At 52.8% G+C, this 19,508-nt stretch overlaps 1 protein-coding gene across 3 annotated transcripts in view; it reads left to right on the forward strand.

The window, feature by feature from the left end:
• The window catches only part of NEURL1B (neuralized E3 ubiquitin protein ligase 1B), a 46,955-nt gene extending 40,804 nt beyond the window's left edge, over positions 1 to 6,151 (forward strand). For 2 of the 3 annotated variants that reach the window (XM_003310959.6, XM_063811669.1), the window contains 3 exons: positions 1,536 to 2,255; positions 4,293 to 4,418; positions 4,803 to 6,151. In XM_003310959.6, the coding sequence (XP_003311007.2) occupies positions 1,536 to 2,255; positions 4,293 to 4,418; positions 4,803 to 5,047 (1,091 nt within the window). In that variant the 3' untranslated portion in view covers positions 5,048 to 6,151. The remainder of the gene's footprint in view (positions 1 to 1,535; positions 2,256 to 4,292; positions 4,419 to 4,802) is intronic. The other variant, XM_016954209.4, reaches the window with a different exon arrangement.
• The last annotated feature ends 13,357 nt before the right edge of the window (positions 6,152 to 19,508 follow it).

Raw genomic sequence — 19,508 nt, forward strand, 5'->3', positions numbered from 1 at the left:
CTTATTTTCCTATTATGGTAAACAAAAATGTTTGTATCACTAAAAAACACCTTCACAATATTTTAATGACTCTTTCCTGATGTTGTTGTTATTTAGCATAGCAGTCTCTTCTAGACCTTAGTCGTTCCTTCATTCATCCAATAAACTATTAATAGTGAAGGCTATTTGCCAAGCCCTGAGAACATGGTGGTGACCAGACTGACACAGACCCTGCCCTCAAGAGATTCATATTCCAGCTAGGGAGGCAGAAAATAAACAGGTAATCTACTAAAGTACGAATACCTGTATTACCCAAATGATAAACACTATTTTTGCTTTTTTACCTATGTCATATGAAGAACATTTTTTCAAATCACTTAAAAGTACTTTAAAATATTTTCATAACTGTAACTTTTAAAGAACTTTCCCTTCAGCCGGGCGTGCTGACTCACGCCTATAATCCCAGCACTTTGGGAGGCCAAGGTGGGCAGATCACTTGAGGTCAGGAGTTCAGGACCAGCCTGGCCAACATGGCAAAACTCCGTCTCTACTAAAAATACAAAAATTAAGCCGGGAGTGGTGGCAGGCACCTGTAATCCCAGCTACTCGGGAGGCTGAGGCAGGAGAATCACTTGAACCCAGGAGGCAGAGGTTGCAGTGAGCCAAGATCACGCCATTGCACTCCAGCCTGGGTGACAAGAGCGAAACTCTATCTCAAAAAAAAAAAAATTCTTTTCCCTTCATTTAGTTTTATCAACTGACTCAATCTCCCGTAGACTTTTTTCTGTCAATGCTTAAACACCTATCCAGGGCCAGGCACTGTGCTCTGTGCTGTGGACACAGCAGTGAGGACACACCCAGGTCCTCCCTTCTTTCAGAGGCAGCATGTGTTGAAGAGCCCAGACTCTAGGGCCAGACAGCCTGGGTTCAACTCATGGGTTCAAGTAGGGGCTTTGCCACTTAGTAGCCATGTGCCCTTGGTCATGTTCCCCAACCCCTGTGCCTCAGTTTCCCTGTGAGCTCAATAGCAAGCAGTAACCGGACATGCCTCACAGAGTGGTTGTGTAAATTAAATGAGGTAGCGCGCGAAAGGTTAGAAGTGCCTGTTGCGTAAGGCCACGAGTACAGGTTTGCTCTTTTTATTGGAGCTTATGTTCTAGTTGGGGAGACGGACAATAAACGATTTTTAGATGCCCTTTTAATGATCGAAGTATGGAAACCTCGGAAAGAGGGAGAGAAGGGGAAAGGGTGGAGAGAAAAGGAGGGATGGAAGAAGAGAAAGGAGGAGGCAGGGAAAAAAGGGCCTTATCTGCCGGTCCCAAAGGTAAGAGCATGTCAAGGAAACCGAGGATGGTGCTTAATGCAATTCTGTGCTCCTGTGACTCACTAAATAACACAGATGGACAAAAGGAGAGTTCGAAGCCGGGGTGGGGTGGGGGCTGCTCGAGGCCCGGGTCGGTCGTGGAGGCCTGCAGGGGGCAGCGGGCGAGGAGGGGCTCGCGACCAGCCTGACGCGCGGCCTCTCCCCCTCCATGTCCCTCCCTTTGTCCGCACAGAGAGCGCCTTCGCTGACACGCTGACGCCCGCGCGCCTCAGCCAGGCCCGCTTCAGCGCCTGCCTGCCGCCCAGCAGCCACGACGCGGCCAACTTCGACAACAACGAGCTCGAGAACAACCAGGTGGTGGCCAAGCTGGGCCACCTGGCGCTGGGCCGCGCCCCGGGCCCACCGCCAGCCGACGCCGCGGCCGCCGCCATTCCGTGCGGGCCCCGTGAGCGCCCGCGGCCCGCGTCGTCGCCGGCGCTACTAGAGGCCGACCTGCGCTTCCACGCAACACGCGGGCCCGACGTGAGCCTGTCGGCCGACCGCAAAGTGGCCTGCGCGCCGCGGCCCGACGGCGGCCGCACGCTGGTCTTCTCCGAGCGCCCGCTGCGGCCCGGCGAGAGCCTCTTCGTGGAGGTGGGCCGTCCGGGGCTGGCGGCGCCCGGCGCGCTGGCCTTCGGCATCACGTCGTGCGACCCGGGCGTGCTACGGCCCAACGAGCTGCCCGCCGACCCAGACGCGCTGCTCGACCGCAAAGAGTACTGGGTGGTGGCGCGCGCCGGGCCCGTGCCGAGCGGCGGCGACGCGCTCAGCTTCACGCTGCGGCCCGGCGGCGACGTGCTCCTGGGCGTCAACGGGCGTCCGCGCGGCCGCCTGCTGTGCGTCGACACCACGCAGGCGCTCTGGGCCTTCTTCGCCGTGCGCGGCGGCGTCGCGGGCCAGCTGCGTCTCCTCGGTGAGTCCCCGGCCCCGCGTGCGCGAGGCCCCGCCCCTCCCCCGTCCCGTGCCGTCTCACCCTGCTGCGCTCTTCCCCGGCCCCGCCCCGCTCGCTAGGCGCTGCACCGCCCGAGGCCAGCCCGCGGTTCCCAACTTTAAGCGCCCGGCACGATCCACCCCGTCCAAAATTGCCGGACTCCACCCCAGAGTTCCGGATTCAGTGGGTCCACGGTGCGCCCCGAGAACGTGCATTTCCGACAAGTGCCCGGAGATGCTGACGTTGCGGCTCTCTGGACCACGTTCTGTAAACCACCGACCTAGATAGGTAACCGGCTGATCTCCGAGCTTGGCAGGCTATATCCCCTCGGTAAATCCCCTCGGTGCGATTCTTAGTTCCGTTGTTACGATTTGTTACATTAGGGTGTTTTTAACATGTAATGCACAGTAAGTGTAGGGAAAAAATAAATTCGACTGCGCATGAAAGAGGAAATAAGAATAGTATCGTCCACAGAAAGTGCAATGGAGGCCTGAACCATCCTATTTTGAGATAATTTTTGCCTTCATTCATGCCACAAATAGGCAGGAGCAGCCACCAGCTGTGGGCCGGGCCCTGGGCACCAGGATAGGGCCAGCAGAGGACAGGACACACTCCATGCCGGTTAGGAGCTCACAGACACCCTAAAGGGGAGTTGCACGGTGTGACATTTGCTACAGCCGGGGGCTCCTCTCCCAGCTTGGTGGAGTGAAGGAGATGTTCAGAGAAGGCTTCCCAGAGAGCCTGGCTCCAACTTCATGGCTCAAAAAGTAGAGTCCAAGCAATAAGAAGCAGTCAACAGCTCATATGCTCCCTCATTGAATTTTATCCTCCCTTTGACCCAATTGAAATCAGTATCATTATCCCCACCTACAGATAAGACAATGAGCACAGAGAGATTAAATGACTATCCCAGGGTCACATCGCTGGTCAGCTTTGAAGATGCTGGACAAATCACAGATTCTCCTGAGCCTGTTTCCTTCTGTAGAAAGAGAGTGATACCTGCTTCATGGGGTTGTCATGAGGATGAAATCATGTGCATGTAATGCCTTGAGCGGGGCCTGACACTGGTTTAATCAGTGGTAACAGTCACAACAGCAGCTGTTGCTGTCTTCATGAGGGCAGAGGAGGAGCCGGGTGGCAGTGTGGTTATTTGGTCAGAGTGTTTTTTGGGGAGGGGGAAGTTGTGTTGTTTTGTGTTTTTGAGGAACCATCAGACATAGTCATCATTTCAGCCCGAGACGAAGTGCCCATTATCTGTCCATTCATCCTCACGTAGGGCAAGGGAAGGGGCATCTCTTCATCCTAAGAAACAAGCTGTTATTGTCTGAACCAACAGCAAGCTTGGGGAAGAAAACTCATCCACGTTGGGCACTAGTAGTCAGGGATCTTCTCGCAAGGGGCAAAACCCCACTCAAAGTGCCCTAAGCAAAAAAGGAAATGTCTGGGAGTATATTGGGTGAGTTCAGGAATAGCTGGATCTAGGTACTGGAAGGATATCAGCAGGATCCTACCTCTCTTTCCAACTCAAAGCTCTGCTTGCCTCTGTGTTGGCATCACTCTCAGGCAGGCCTTTGCCACGGGTTGGCTCTTCCAGCTCCAGGCTTCCTTCCCAATGAATGGAATGAGTTCCTTCTTTCCTAGTAGTTCCAGTAAAAGTTGCAGAATTGGGTCTCGGGCCTTACGGGGGTTGGTTATGTGCCCTTTCCTGAACCACCACTATTGAGACCAGAGAGTGGAAGTGCCTGTTGGCCTGGCCCTTATCCTATGAGGGAGGGCACATTAGTATCCCAAAAGAACATCCCAGGGCTGTTTCTGAAAGAGAAGAGAATAGAGGCCTGGTAGACAAAGAACAGAGGCACCACACTTGGATGCACTCTTCACTCCTCAGCAGAACCCTGGGAGATACCTCTGCTCCTCTCGTTAGACGGGAAAGCTAAGGTGCAAAGCAGTGAAGAACCATGGACTAGCAGGGCAGGTCCAACCTTCCACTGCCCCTGATGGAATCTCTTTGGGCCTCAGGTACCCTGCAGTCCAGCCCTGCGACCACGACTCCATCAGGGTCCCTCAGCGGCTCCCAGGACGATAGTGATTCAGATATGACCTTCAGTGTCAACCAGTCCTCCTCGGCATCTGAGTCATCCCTGGGTAAGGAAATGCAAACCCTGGCAGGGGCAGGGGCTGGCGGCTGGCCTGGCTCCTCCGGCTGTGCCAGTGGCCTTCCAGGGGCTGAGCAGGGTGGCCGCCTTTCCCCCGCATCCTCTCCTTCCCTCAGCTGTATGCTCAGCTGGAGGGAGGAGAAGTGTCTAGATAGGGCATTCCAAAGGGTGACGATGGCGGCATTTTATCTTGGTGTTTGGGAGTAGAAGAGTAGAGAAAGGTGCAAAACCTGCAAGGTAAACTCAAATTAGTATCTCCCAAAAGTATTCTCCCACCGGTCCCACCAAGAAGCCCTGCATTCTCGGGGTTGCCCCAACAGAGCCCACCTGAGAGAGACATTGTTGACATATGTCCTCTTCTCCCTTTCGGCAGTGACGGCCCCCAGCTCCCCGCTGAGCCCCCCGGTGTCCCCCGTGTTCTCCCCACCGGAGCCGGCAGGCATCAAGAATGGCGAGTGCACGGTGTGCTTCGATGGCGAGGTGGACACGGTCATCTACACGTGTGGACACATGTGCCTGTGCCACAGCTGCGGCCTGCGGCTCAAGCGGCAGGCCCGGGCCTGCTGCCCCATCTGCCGGCGGCCCATCAAGGACGTCATTAAGATCTACAGGCCATAGCCTAGCCTGCCCACGGGCCTTGGCCGGTGCAAGGTCACCTTTCTGAAGCCCCCCTGGGCTGGGCAACCACATGGCTGCCGGGGAGTCCACGGGCAGCGGCCATCTCTCCAGTGGTGGGCAAGGTGTGACAGTCGTGGAGCGAGGCCCACAGGGCCTCAGCCCAGGCAGGGGTTGCTTCTGGCTCCAAAGTGCTTTGCCCCCAAAAGGCCGTCCCAAGAGCAAGCTCAGGAACTGCCTGGCAGATCACCCTGTCCCTTGGTGACCTTTCAACTGGGAAACAGCGTCCTCTGTCTGTGCAATGCTTCTTGCTGGGGTTGGGTTGAGTGTGAGAGAAGGGGAGGGGAGGGAGGGAGAACAGAGAGAATGTGTGTGTGAGAGAGAGAGAGAGAGAGAATGAACGTGTAGCGATTTTACCAGGGGTCCCGGCTCCGGGAGGAGACGTGCAATCTGGAGCCCCGACATTGGCATGACTAGAAGTTGTTCACTTTCTGGGGATGGGACATGAGCTGGTTTTGAATGTATGAAGCTGACCCTAACAGAACTCCCTGGGGTGGTGTAGAAAAGAGATGCTCAGATTTTCTAAGGGGAGGCAAAAATAACTCGTTGTTTACAGCTCCAAAGCATGAACTCCTTGAGGGGAAGGTGGGTGAAGAACAATTCACTTCTTCATTTCTTACTGGGTCTTAGAGCTGGGTGTGATGGGCACCGAGGCCAACCCCTCTGGGTTGTGTCATCTTTTCACCCCTTCACCCCCAGACTGTCTAATAATACACACATCATAGCTTGTCTCCGTCTCTGGAGGCAAGTCTCTGTAATGCCCTTCCCCATCTCCAAGGAGAAGACCAGCAGTAAGTTCTGTTTTTCTGTGGGAGAGAAAGAATCCTAGAGGCAGGTGACCCACCTGGAGCTGGAAAGCCCACTCCACGATGCAGACAGCTCTCTACCTTCCTGTGGTGGCCCCTGGGCCTGGCATTCCCAGGGGACCTGCTGGCAGGAGGAGGAACGAGGGCTTTATAACTTTGGTTATAACTTTTGGTCTTTGTTCTGATTCTCAGTGTATCTTCCTCTGCTGGTTACTAAAGTGTTCACTGATAAGTATGTTAACTAATGATCGAGACAATAACTAAAAATGCTGGCACTGGGATTCTCTCCCTTCCCAGACCTACCTGCTGGTATTTCCTGGGACCCTGACCCTGCCCCACCCCCTCAGCTGTGCCCATCTCTGCAGACTCCCAGATCACATCTGGGCTGATGGGCTGGCCCAGGCCTGTCCCTCCCTTCTTGCCCCCAGTTCTGGGTTCCACCTCTGCCCTCTTCTGTGCTGTCCCATTAGGGAAGTCCCTTGGCCTGTCTATTTTTCAGTTCCCAATTAGAAGTCTAGAACCTGACAACTCCAGGAGTTCTTGGGAGGACAAGTACAACGTTCTAAAAAGCCTGAGACGCCTTACAAAAAGCAAGTATCATTTGTAGTACAATTCCTAATCTGTTCATGTCCTGCTGAAGGAGGGAAGGAGGGAGAGGAAGGCAGGGGAGTTGATGCATTCATATAACAGACACTTGCTGGGTGTCTGGGTGCCCAGAGCAAAGCTGGGCCAGGCCCTCACCAGATCAAGCCCCATAGACCAGCTGGTGCCCGTGCGATGCTGGCGGTTTGGGGCCTCCTGTTCCTCCTCTAGCTGGGAGTAATCACGGTTGTCTGACCTGATTCCAACTTAAGGTCCCCACTCTCTTGCCCCATCAAGAATCCCTGATTATTTACTTTTCCCTAGAAAATCTGGGGAAATTCCCACATTTTAATTTTGCAGCAGAATCTTTTGAGCAGCTTTTGGAACCACAGTGTTTGCCAAGATAAGAGTTTGAGAATCCAGCAGCCCTGGGTGCCTGGCTGAATTTGGTTTCCTGCATGTGCTGGGTGTGGGCGGGGCCACGCACAGGCCCTGCATGGGAGGACTCCTCACCCCAGGCCTGTGGTGCTGCAGACAACCGTCTCCTGTCTACACTGCGACCCAGCCACAAGCTGTGGGGTCTCAGTGGCCTGGGGGAAAGCAGCTCCACTCTCCTGCCCTTCCTGGCTGCCCCTTTGGGTTCCAGCTGGGGTCACGTCCAGCCTCCACTGGGAAACCAGTGACTGAGGCCTGGACCCAGAGGTGGACCAGGCATCTCCTGGCCACCTGTGACCTGGGAAGAAGCGAGTCAGTGGCCCGTTCAACCTGCTCTGCAGCTGCTATAAATAGCCTCCCTGTTTCCAAGAGGAGGTAAGGAGGTGTTTATCTTCTAAAAACCAGACGTTTCCTGATGCTCTGAGCGTTACTCAGTGCTACAGAGGAGATGCACACGTCCCCACTATGTTCTGTCTTGAGAAGGGGACAAGAGAAAGAGGAAAAGGAGCCACTGTCCTTTATTTTGCACCTACAGCGTGCCTTGGCACTGGGCTAGAGAGGCACCTTCCTGCGTGAATCCTGTGCGGCAGGTCTTATTGCCATAATAAGTCACATCAAAGACACTGCTGGTCATAAAACACTGTTTTACATACCACAGGGAAAAACGCTGCCAATCTTAACTAAGATGCTACAACTGTACAGTTCCTTCCAATCAGAGATGTTCACGTGTGAAAAAAAAACTGTGCTACTTACAATCTATGAAAGCTGGTATTATCCCACTTGGCAGGTAAGGAAACTGAGGTCCTGTGAGTGAAGTGACCTCATGATCACACAACAGGAGATGGCAGGGCTGGGATTCAAACCCGGGAGTGTCTGCTGCCACATCCCACACTCCCACTGCCTGGCTCCAAGTCCCAGGAAGCTCAAGACTGTGAGTTTTCTCCCTTGAAACTCACCTGGAGAGAGTCCGGGCACCTGTGCCTATGTGGAGGGTTCCAGCCCCAGCCAGGCCCCTCCGCTGCCCACACCCTGGGAGGAGAAGCGGCCTCCCTTCCAGGCTCATCTGCTCACTGCCCGCATTCTCCTGGCAGAGCTGAGGTCTGAGAGATCTGGACTCCAACCCAAGGGCCCTCTCTTGTTATTCAGGGGTGTCCACAGTTAGGGAGGGACCTGGGGCCTTGTCCCACCACCTTCCTAGGCCCCGTGATCACCACCCCCTCAAGCGGGGCCCCAGCCCCCTGAGCACCCCCTCACGTGACCCAGCCCTCGGCTGTTCCAGGCTCACTGCCCATGGTGTGCTCTTCTGGGCCACAGCAGCCAGGGCTCCAGGGCGAGGACAGGGGAGACCTGAAAACACCCCGTTGTTCATGGTCTTGTGCCCGTTCATTCAGAGCCTCCTGAAAAACTGGGCTGTTTGCAAAGCAAATCTGGCTCCTTGTCCTAGCAGGTTCTCAGAACGGGGAGTCCCCTGGGATGGAGCTGCTCCCCTCACGGCAGCACCACGTTTCCAGTCCCTCGATGCCACTAATCAGCATGGACTGTGTTCAGGACACAGGGTGAACTTTTCTCTGACCCCCGGTGCTGGGCCTGTGCCAGCACGTAGTAGTTACTCAGTAGAGGTTTGCTGAGTGAACCAGAAATCAGATTATGAGTGTTCAGGGGTTTGATAAAACAGCACCACATAACGCACACAAAGATACTCCAGAAACATTTGCTGAGTACCTAGTATGTGTGAGGTGCTGTGAGGATACAGCAGAGAGGACTGTGCCCCAGCTGTGATGCCGGCAGAGGTGACACTAAGAGGGAAATGAGATATTTGGGGCAGAATCCACTGGGCTCTCTTGGCCATCCGCTGCCTTGGGTCCGTTGAGGTGGGTGCCCAAAGGCTGCCTTCTTGACCAGAACCTGCTGTGCGCTTCACAGAACCTCCTCTTCATTGGAAATGCTGGGCACATTGCAGTCAGTGAGCTGCTGCCAAAACGGCGTTAAGTAGAACCCCCAGAGGCCCCGCCGGTTGGTGATCACCCTCAGGTCCTGCCAGGGAGACACAGTGAGGAGGTTGACTAATTGCTGCTTTCAGGCCCTGGAAATCAGTCGCCAAGGCCCAGGAGAACCCCGGTGAGTCCGTCCAGTTGAGGCAGAGAGGCAATAACCTCCCATTGCTCGGCCCTGCGCCTGCCCCAGTCCTGGCAGGGGGCACCGGCTCAGGAACACGCGGCCTCCTGGCATTTCTCGGTATTTAACTGTCTCGCTGTCTTATCCGAGTCCCTAATGAAACGACTTGTGTGACAATCTGTCTGTGCCTTACGAAAGTGTCTGTGCACTTTTTATCCTTTTTAAAAGCAACTTTTAAAAGTGGATGGGGAGGGGGGCTAGCATACGTGGTAGGGTCCTAGAAATCTGTGGTCATCGCTGAAATCCTTTTTGCATCATGTTTTTTGATGTTGGAGTGATGAAGTGTACATCCCCCACCCCACACACCACTACCTGTGTACAGACCTTTTAAAACATGTCTTCTTTTTCTGATTCAATACTGTGACCTCTCCAATACAGTCTAATCCTTGGGGATCTGTAATCAAGGTTTTAAAACCTGGGAAGTGGGTTGGGAAGGGTTTGCACTGGTCTTGCGTGTTGTGCTTTTCTGTGTTGTGTGTTTTGATTTTTGTCTGTTTTTATCTGTTTTATATTGACATAATTTTCCTGTTTAAAAAAAATACAACTTTGGCTTGTTAAAAAAAAAAAAAAAAAAAGTCTTCAGAACTGAATTTTTAAAATCCCACTTACATACACTGATGGGGAGTGAAGGTGAGGATCCAAATCATTGCCAGTCTTGAGGAAATAAGTTGCAAAATGGCTATAGAACCCCGACAATGTTTGATGCCTTTGCCAAATAACTCACTTCTGTGAAAATCACAAGAAAATCATTCTAATCAAGGATGAGATCTATGTGTAAAGATATTCACTGCAGCATTTTCTAGAGTGGTAAAAAGCTGTGAGCAACCCTCATGTCCAAAAACCAGGGTGTATTCACCAAGACTTGGTTACAAGTGACAGAAACCCAACTCGGATAGGTTTTAGGGGGATAAAGAACTAGGCAACTGAAAAGTCCAGTAGCAGAACTCACTCTACGTGCAGGTAGAACCAGGGTCTGAAATGCTGCATCAGGACTAGCCTCTCCCCTCTCACTCAGCCCTGTGATCTGGCCCCATTCCCAGGCAGGTTCTCAAGATGCCTCTTGCAGGGCCACCAGCATCCTGCCTTTGAGCATTCCCTGCACGGACCAGCTCAGATCACGTGTCCGCTCCTGAACTAGTCACAGGACAGGGAGATACGGGGCTCTGATTGGTCAGACCCAGGATGGGTGCTCACCTGCACCCAATAGCTGCCCTGTCTGAACTCTGGGCTGAAAGTGGGGAATCGCAATCTCCAGAGAAAATGAGTCCTAAAGAATGCATGCCCAAGGTGGGCAGATCATGAGGTCAAGAGTTCAAGACCATCCTGGCCAACATCATGAAACCCCGTCTACTCAAGATACAAAAAATTAGCTGGGCGTGGTGGCGTGCACCTGTAATCCCAGCTACTCAGGAGGCTGAGGCAGGAGAGTCACTTGAACCTGAGAGGTGGAGGTTGCAGTGAGCCGAGATCGCACCATTGTACTCTAGCCTGGGTGACAGGGCGAGACTCTGTCTAAAAAAAAAAAAAAAAAAGAAGAAGAATGCAGCGTGGGCAAAAACAACAGGCCTCTGTGTAGGGAACGGGAAACCATGATACCGACACATATGGGGCTAATGGCATGAGCATGAAGCCAGACTGCCAAGGCCTCACCAAGACATTGGGGAAGATGCTTAACGTCCTTGTGCTTCAGCTTCCTCATCTTCAAAGCAAGAACAATAATAGTTCCTGATTTTAGGATGGGTGTAAATGTTATTGAGATCATACCAGTGATGTGCCAGGCACAGCATCTGGCACCCAGCACCAAGCAACAATTGTTAGTTTGTAACACAGGAATGGGTTTATGTTAAAGTGTGGTTAAAAAAAAAATCAAGATATAAAATTGCACATACATCATGATCTCACAGATGAAAAAAAAAACAAAAACACCAACAGCCCAAAAACCTACCCATGCATTGGAAAGACCAGAAAGAAAGGAGTGAAATGTCCATGAGGGCTGTGTCTGAGTGATGGCCTTATTGGTGCCTTTTTCTCATACTTGCTCATTATAGAAAATTTCCCAAATTTCCCAAATTTTCTATAATGAGCAAGTATGACTTTTCATTTAAACTTGTTACTTGGAAAAAATGATCTCCCTACTCTGCAAAAGCCAAAGAGAACAGCTGGCCCTTGCTGGAATTTGTCAGGAATTCCCAGGCTGATTGTGAGTTTAAGATCCAAATTTAGTCTGGTGGAGATAAGGACCTGTAAGTTTCTAGCAGAGGCCAGGCCAGGCTGACCAGTTTGGCTGGGCTTCCTCCAGGCTAGGTTTTGGGGCCCAAATTTCTGGGGTGGAATGTGGCAGTGGTAGCAGGAGTGGGAGCGGGGAGTAGGGGAATGGGGTGAACAAGGAGAGGGAGCTGCCCAGGCCTGCTCCTTCTGGATGGTTAGAAGAGCCTGGCTTGGTGACACTGAGTTTTAGGAAGCAGTGGGATAAGAGAAACCAGCATTTATCAAGCAGCACAAACCATGGTTCTCACACATTCTCACAATGGATCTTCACAATAGTGTTCTCATTTTACAGGCAAGGAGGCCAAAGTCAAAGTAGGATTGGCCCCCAGGTGGGCCTGCTCCAGAGTCAAGGCAAAATCTTTCAGAGACACATTTCACACCCCTTTACCAAAGTCTTAGTGAGGGGCCGAGTCTGTCCAAAACCCAGGATCCTTTCTCCCCTTCCAGATTTCCTTCCCACAACGCTATGTCCTTCTACTGGACCAGGCAACATTTTCACAGACGCTATCTGATAATCAAGACTTTTTTGAATAAAGAAAAAAAGGTAGGGTCAGGCGTGGTGGCTCAAGCCTGTAATCCCAGCACTTTGGAGGCCAAAGCGGGTGGATCACCTGAGGTCAGGAGTTCGAGACCAGCCTGGACCACATGGTGAAACCTCGTCTCTACTAAAAATACAAAAAATTAGCCGGGTGTGGTGGTGTGCACCTGTAATCCCAGCTACTCAGGAGGCTGAGGCAGGAGAATGGCTTGAACCCAGGAGGCGGAGGTTGCAGTAAGCTGAGATCGTGCCACTGTACTCCAGCCTGGGCAACAAGAGCGAAACTCTATCTCAAAAAAGAAAAGAAAGAAAAGAAAAAAAGGTCATATTAATCTAGGCCCACTGCATTGTAAGAGACTGAAACCCAATTTAAGAAAAAAAAAAAAAAAGAGTGGGCAGAATGTACTGACTCACGCCCAGAACAGATCAGTCTAGCTTCAGGAACAGCTAGATCCGGGTATTCACATGATGTTGTCAGGCCTCTGCCTCTGTCTCTCAGTTCTGCCTTCCTCTGAGCTGATGGCACTCTCAGGCAGGCTCTCCCTTTGCAGCAACCAGAACAACCTCCAGTGACTCATATCATGCCAGTTTAGTGACCCTTTAAAAAAGTTTCAGGAAAAGTCCCAGTGCTGTCTCTCCTTTGACTCCTTGGATCAAAAGCTCAATCCGTGAACCTGTCACATGCCCACACCTGATACAAAGCTAGGTATGGCATGGCCCTTACCCTCAAGAACCAACCAATCTGGAGGGGAAGGCAGACCCCTAAACAGACGTGTTTAGACCAGTGCACTTCTGAAGCTGTGGGAACGATCCAATTCAGGCCACGAGGGCTCGGGGTCATTTAACGATGCAGTTAGGCATCCTTCTTTCTCCTGGCCCTGTGTGTTCTTACCGACACCTGAGCCATGTTCCCTGGCACATCCAATTCCTCCTCCCACGCTGCAGTGCACACAGCCCGTGCGCTAACCCTCACCAGCCCCTGCCGCCTGCGGTGCACCTAGCCTGGGGCGGTGGGGGTTCACTATTGTGCATGCAAATCCCTTTTTCTCATTCCCTGAGTTCCTGCAGGACAAGCAATCCTCCAGAAAGATAATAATACCGGATCATTTAATAAGCACTTAGTGTGTGCAAAGGACATCCATGACATCAGTAAATCCTCACAACAGTTCTCTGAAGTGGCTCCATCATTACCTTCATTTTACAGGCAAGAAGCCAAGACTGAGAAGGAATCAGTAACTTTCTCCTACTTTATATGGCCTCTCAAAGACAAAAAGTTTCTTCGCTTTCTGTTTGTAATTATGTCCTTGGACCTAGACCCCCTGGTTCCCAAGTGCAAATGGGCCTAGAACATTTGCAGCTGTGATTTCACAGACTCCCACCAGCCACCCATTGTATTACGGTCCCATTTTACAGGGAAGGGAAGGGGCTGCCCCAAATCACACGGCTTAGGAGCTGTGGGGCCAGGATTTGAACCAGGCCTGGCTCTTTCCACCACATCACAGCATGTCTGTGGGTACATTGTCAGGAGGAGGGGGAGGGAAAGGAGGAAGGAGAGTAAGAAGAAAAGGACAAGAAAAAAACAGCCAGATTCAGCACCTCGAAGGGCTTTTTCTAGAAGAACATCAGCTGTGTCCTGACTCACACAATGCCTATCCGTTCAATTCCAGGGACAGGGAATATTTGCTTTTCCCTTCAGGCTCTGATCTCCCGGCTCTTGGAAGCTCCCACACAGGGATGTGGAAAACACGATTATTCCAGGCATCGAGCTATGGGAACAGAACCCCAACCTTGGCTGTTAAATACACCTATGGAGAAGCTTCCAGAAGCCCAGCAGTGGGGTGTTTTGGGGAGGAGATGCATCAAAACGAAATGCCTCAGGCAGCCTGATCCCCTTTCCTCAGCCTCCTCCCCTCTCAGCTTGGGCCTTCCCAGGTCTAAACCCTTCTCCCCAGACAGACGGCCTGACTCTCCTGCCTCTCCGACTGGCCAGCGAAGACCTTGGCCATCCTTTCAGGAGCATGTGGGCCTGCTTAGGAGGGCTGGGCCAGCCTGACTGAGTTCACATCCATGCTCTGCCCCAGCCAGCAGAGGACCTGCCCTCCCCACTGGGCCTCCTGAGGGTGCCTCTCACATACCAAACTTTACGTGAATGTGCCCCCTGGAGCTGCACGATGGGGATGCCCCCTTCTGAGCCTCCCCCTCGTGGCCCCTACGTGGGCCCTGTAAGACCACACCCTCCCTCAGCCCTTAGGAGGCTGCATCCTGGCATCTTAGCTCTGAGCTGGGGTTTCCAGTGTGATGGGGTCTAGTGTGGTGGGTGAGTTCCCTCCAGCTGAGGGGACAGGCCTGCCTGTGCTGTGGGATCTTGGGCAAGTTACATACCCTCTCTGAACCTCAGTTTCTGCAGCTTCGAAGGAAGAGCGGTGTCAAATTGTGTCAGAAAGTGGCTGGCATATAGCAGGTGCTAAATGTTTTTTAGGAGTATTCTAGACCCTGCTACACCAGCTACCCCTCGCCCATGCCCTCCCCTGTCCCATCTGGGCCAGGGGCTGCCTCCATCCTCCTACAACCTCCTGGGCCTCCCGTGCCACCTCAGTGAGCCTGCCCTGCGACACTGTCAGCAGCATCTGCAGGTGACGCGGCGCATCCCCGGCTCCCAACACAGGGTCTACCAAACAGGAGAGTCTTAGTGTATACACCCCTCACCCACACCCAGTGTGGAATTTCTGGCATTAGCACACCTCCCTTCCACAAAGAATGAACCGGAGTGGTGATCTGCTGGTGGGGTCGTGCCAGGCCTCGGGGCTGGCCCAGGCCCCCGCCCCTTGCTTGTCTTGGTTCCCAGTCAAGAGCGCTGGCCCCAGGCCTGGGAGGCTGACCGACCTCAGACTCCAAGGGGAAAGCCACACTTTTGCTCAACTCCCAGGAGCAGCCCCACATTCCAGGAGGGGCGTGGGAAGCGCCAAGCCTTCCCCAACTGAGCTGAGCGGGGAGCTGCCTGCAGCCATGCTGGCCCCACCAGCCTCAACGCTGGCCCAAGCCCACTTTGGGTTCCCCAGGGACAACCACCCCACCTCAGAGGGATGGAGATGGGGCTCTGAGAGATTGCCACGGCCACCCCAGGAAAGAAACACCAGGATGTTCCCAGGGAACCCTCTCTGGCTTCCCCATCTGCCCGCAGTTTCCCATGCTGACTCCGTCTCCTTTTTCTGGTGCCACCCCACCCCTGATCAGCACAAAAAGAGTTCCCTACATGACTCTGAGCAATGGCAGACTCCCTTCTGCCTCTGTCCCTCTGACAGGTGGTCCCAGGGCTGTCTAGAACCTACTCCAGGGCCATCCCTCCCGGCTGACCTTGCTATCTCTCCACCCTGGAGTTATTTCATCTGGAGGTGTTATGAATACAGACCCGGCTTGGGGGAGCCTCCCGCAAGGTACTACCCGAGCTGGACCTTAGATGCTGGACAGCCCTTGGCCGGCAGAAGCTCCTCCTGAGCACTCCCTGCAGAAAGGAGCTGCCCAAACGCAGAAGCTGATGGGCCCCGTGCTGGAGGAGCCCTCCAGGGTGGGGGCAAAGGTCCCAAGAGACATTTGCCTTCTGCAACAAACCAGCCTTTCTCCAAGAGGTTCACACGACCCTGCTGGCTGGCGCTCCTGAGCAGGCTTCCTCCCACGGGGCAAGCTCCCCTTGGCGTCCCAGGAAAGGATGGACGGACAGGCAAAGGGCAATGAAACGGCCTGGGCTGGGAGTGATCCTGGGTAAGGGCCCCGTCCCCTCGGGCTTCCCTTTCCGCGCCCTCACCATAAGGGAGTGAAACTGAAAGTCCTGAAGTTCAGGGAGGTGGCTCTCCAGGCTCCTCGGCAGAAGGCGTGGGGATTGGACGGTTTCTTTCTAGAAGATGGAGCACTGTCGCTCTCTAGTGGCCACGGTGAGAAGTGGCAAAGACCTGAGCAGAAAGACACTGGTCAAGGTCCAGGTGCTGGACAGATTTACACCCCCTACCATCCCCCCGAGCACATCCTGCAGAAGCCGCGACGACCGGGAAGCCAGACTCCTGCAAATGGCCTTGTGGATCTGGGTAACCTTGAGGAGGCACGTCAGGGTGACATTGAGTCTGGGTCTGGGGTCAAGTCTGCGTTTGGGGGTGGACTGGAGCTGAGGGTGTGGTGGGCTGGGGCTGGGACTGGGAAAGGATCTCCCCGCCCCTGCAATGCTGGGAGGATGGCACATGGACACGACGTTTCTTTACTCCGGTCCTACTGACCTGACCCGCTCCGTTTAACCCGCACGTCTGACCCTGTGCCGGGCACATTAGAATAAAACAAGTAGGGGAGGAAAATGCAATATTTTTAAACCCTCAAAGATAGACAGAAATGACAATGCAGCTACAACTGCACCTTTGGCCATCCAAAAAAAAAGTGCCTCCCCAATGCTTGAGATATTTATGCCCCAGCTGGTTCAAGAGAAGTTTGCTCTGGGGCAGGGCACGGTGGCTCACGTCTGCACTTCTGGAGGCCGAGGTAGGTGGATAACTTGAGGTCAGGAGTTCGAGACCAGCCTGGCCAAAATGATGAAACCCCGTCTCTACCAAAAATACAAAAATTAGCCGGGCGTGGTGGCGGGCGCCTGTAATCCCAGCTACTCAGGAGGCTGAGGCAGGAGAATCACTTGAATCCAGGAGGCAGAGGTTTCAGGGAGCCGAGATTGCACCATTGCACTCCAGCCTGGGCAACACAGCCAGATTCTGTCTCAAAAAAAAAAAAAAGAGAGAAGTTTGCTCTGGGTTTGTGACAAGCTCTGTAGATTGGAAACCTCTGTAGGTTCCGCCTTTCAAGCAGGCGTAGCAGAAACCCAGCACAACTGGCCTGTATCAGTCTCAGTGCAAAGTATTTACTGGCTGTGCGGTGCTGAAAGCTGTTGGACTAAATGGGTTGCGAATGATGATAGCACCATCCTCCTCTCTCACTGCCTCTGCACACGGTAGCCCTGGCGTGCCCAGAGTCATATTCTCCCAGCTTGAGGTCCAGCCTTACAGCAAGATCTGGGACTGTATCTCCCTGGACCGACTTCAGTACGTGAAGAATATTAACGATACGTTGTTAAGTAAAAAAATTTAAAAGCTACAAAATCATATATACCATATGATAACATTAAAATATACATGAATAATTAGTCATGGGAATAAAAGGCTGAAGGAATGTACCAAAATGTTAACAAAAGTCATCTGGATGGAAGTACAATGAGGGTGAAATAAAAGTGGTTTAATTTTCTTCTTTTGCTTCTTTACATGTAAGAAAAATTTTAAATTCTATAAGAAACATTTATTGTTATAATAAGAAAAAAGTTGTTATTGTTTAATGCAACAAAGGTCTGGATAAGGACATAAAAAAAGAACTGACAAGAGGAGACAGTCTTCCAAAGACAATGGTCAGGCCAGCCGTGGGGCTCACGCCTGTAATCCCAGCACTTTGGGATGCCAAGGTGGGCAGATCACCTGAGGTCAGGAGTTCGAGACCAGCCTGCTCAACATGGCGAAAGCCCGTCTCTATTAAAAATACAAAAATTAGCCAGGTGTGGTGGCGGGCACATGTAATCCCAGCTACTGAGGAAGCTGAGGCAGGAGAATCACCTGAACCAGGGAGGTGGAGGTTGCAGTGAACTGAGATCATGCCATTGCACTACAGCCTGGGCAACAAGAGCAAAACCCCATCTCAAAAAATAAAAAATAAAAGACAGTGGACAAAGTAGAGCCCAGTGAATTAGCAAATCAATCTAACACAACAAATCTCTGCTCTCACCATCCTCATTGCCAGGGGCCAGGGCCAGAAATGGAAGCAGATGTTACAACAGAATGGCCAGTGTTCTGGCGAGGGTAAAACCAGGACATCGTGGGAGCCCTGACTAACCTGAGAGGGTCAGGGGAGGTGTCCAGGAAGAGGAAACTTGGAGGAGCATTTTGAAGGGGGCGCGTGATAGCCTCCAGGTGGAGAAGAGGAAGGAAGATTGCCAGGCAGATGAAGGAGCACAGCGAAGGCCCAGGGGCAGCTTATTCCAGCTTGGGTGGCCCATCAGGCCAATAACCACAGTAACAACAAAAGGTATAGAAGAAGCTGGTTTGGAGAGGATGCTGAACTCCACCTTGAGGATTGCTTTTGAATATTTCTTTTTAAATAATTCTTTTTGCTTTCCTTTCCTCCCTCACATAAAATAGAAAACACGCTCTCAGCTGCTAAGCCTCTCCCCAGGGGTGTGGTTTGCCTAATAAATTGCAAAATTGACCTACTAATGCTAAGAAGTTAAGTCAAATTAAATCACAAGAGAGTTTCCAAGGATTGCTTACCATTCCCTACTTGTCTGCCAGGGAAGAAGGCGCCATGCCCTGGGTGCGGATAAGATAGGAGCTCTGTAAGCTCTGTGACCCCAGCACAGCCATTAGCACTTGCTACCCTCGGATCTCCAGGAACCGGTGGAGAATAACCCCAAACCGCCAAGAGTTTGCCTGTCTCGGCATGCTCTGGCTCCAGTGAAGTTATGAGACTCCCACCCCTTAAAGAGCTTAAAGACCTTAAAGAGCCCACCCCTGCTGTAGAGAGAAGCGACAGCTGCCAGGCTCCGCCCACCCCTCCTTCATGGGTAAATGAGAAGGGCCCACCCCTCCTTCCTGGATAAATGAGGGTGTGAAGGGCCCAGCCCTTCTCTACGGAATGCCGGGGCTGCTTTGGGATGTGTGGCTCGGTGTTCAGTCACCTTGGGAGTCAGAACCAGGTTCAGCCTCCGTGGCAGGACACCCAAGCTCTGTCACGTCTGTTCCTACGGCTCCTCCTGCCTCCCGCCTTACTCCCCCACAGCTCCCACAGCCGCCCTGCCCCTTTGTAGTGCCCTAGCCAGCTCGAGCCGCCTCTACAGAAGGATTGCTCATGGTTCTAAGTGTTAACTGAGTCTCCTTGACCCCTCGCATTTCCCGCCCCCCGCTCCCCGCCCCACCACCCCACCCCGCTTACCTAGAATCTTTCCCTCCCTCCCTACTCAATGGAAAGATGCCTCAGGGCAGAAAGAAAACAGGAAGGACTCCGGATTTACTGCATAACTGATGCTCTCGGAGCAGCCTGGGCTGCCAGGGGAGCAGGCAGAATAGTGTTCTGCTCCTACTCCCCATCAACGCCTTGGCACTATACCTCTGGAACTTGGCCATGACCTTGAGGGAAAGGGAAGGCACCCCAGTGAAATGCAGTCTCAAAATGGAAATGAAGTTGTTGGGAAGACAAGCTCATTAAATGCATGCCTGAGTTTATGGGTTGAGACTCACACCTGTTGCACACAGGTGTCTGTCTCAGTCTGGAAGGTTCCCACCCACACCCCAAGAACACACACACACACACACACACTCACACTCACACAGCCTGGATCATGCCTCCTTACCTGCTCACCATCCAAACCTTGGTTTCCCTATGACCTCCTCCAGAAAGCCTCCCCCGACAGACCTCACCCCTGCCCCCACATCACCGGGCTGGATTAATCTGTAAGCATTTTCTTCTCTGTCTCCTTCAGTACCTATCAGCTCCTCAAGAACAGGGACGAGATCTAGTTCACTGTGGCATC

The sequence above is a fragment of the Pan troglodytes genome, chromosome 4, assembly GCF_028858775.2.
Source record: "Pan troglodytes isolate AG18354 chromosome 4, NHGRI_mPanTro3-v2.0_pri, whole genome shotgun sequence".
In the NCBI taxonomy this organism is placed as follows: domain Eukaryota; kingdom Metazoa; phylum Chordata; class Mammalia; order Primates; family Hominidae; genus Pan; species Pan troglodytes.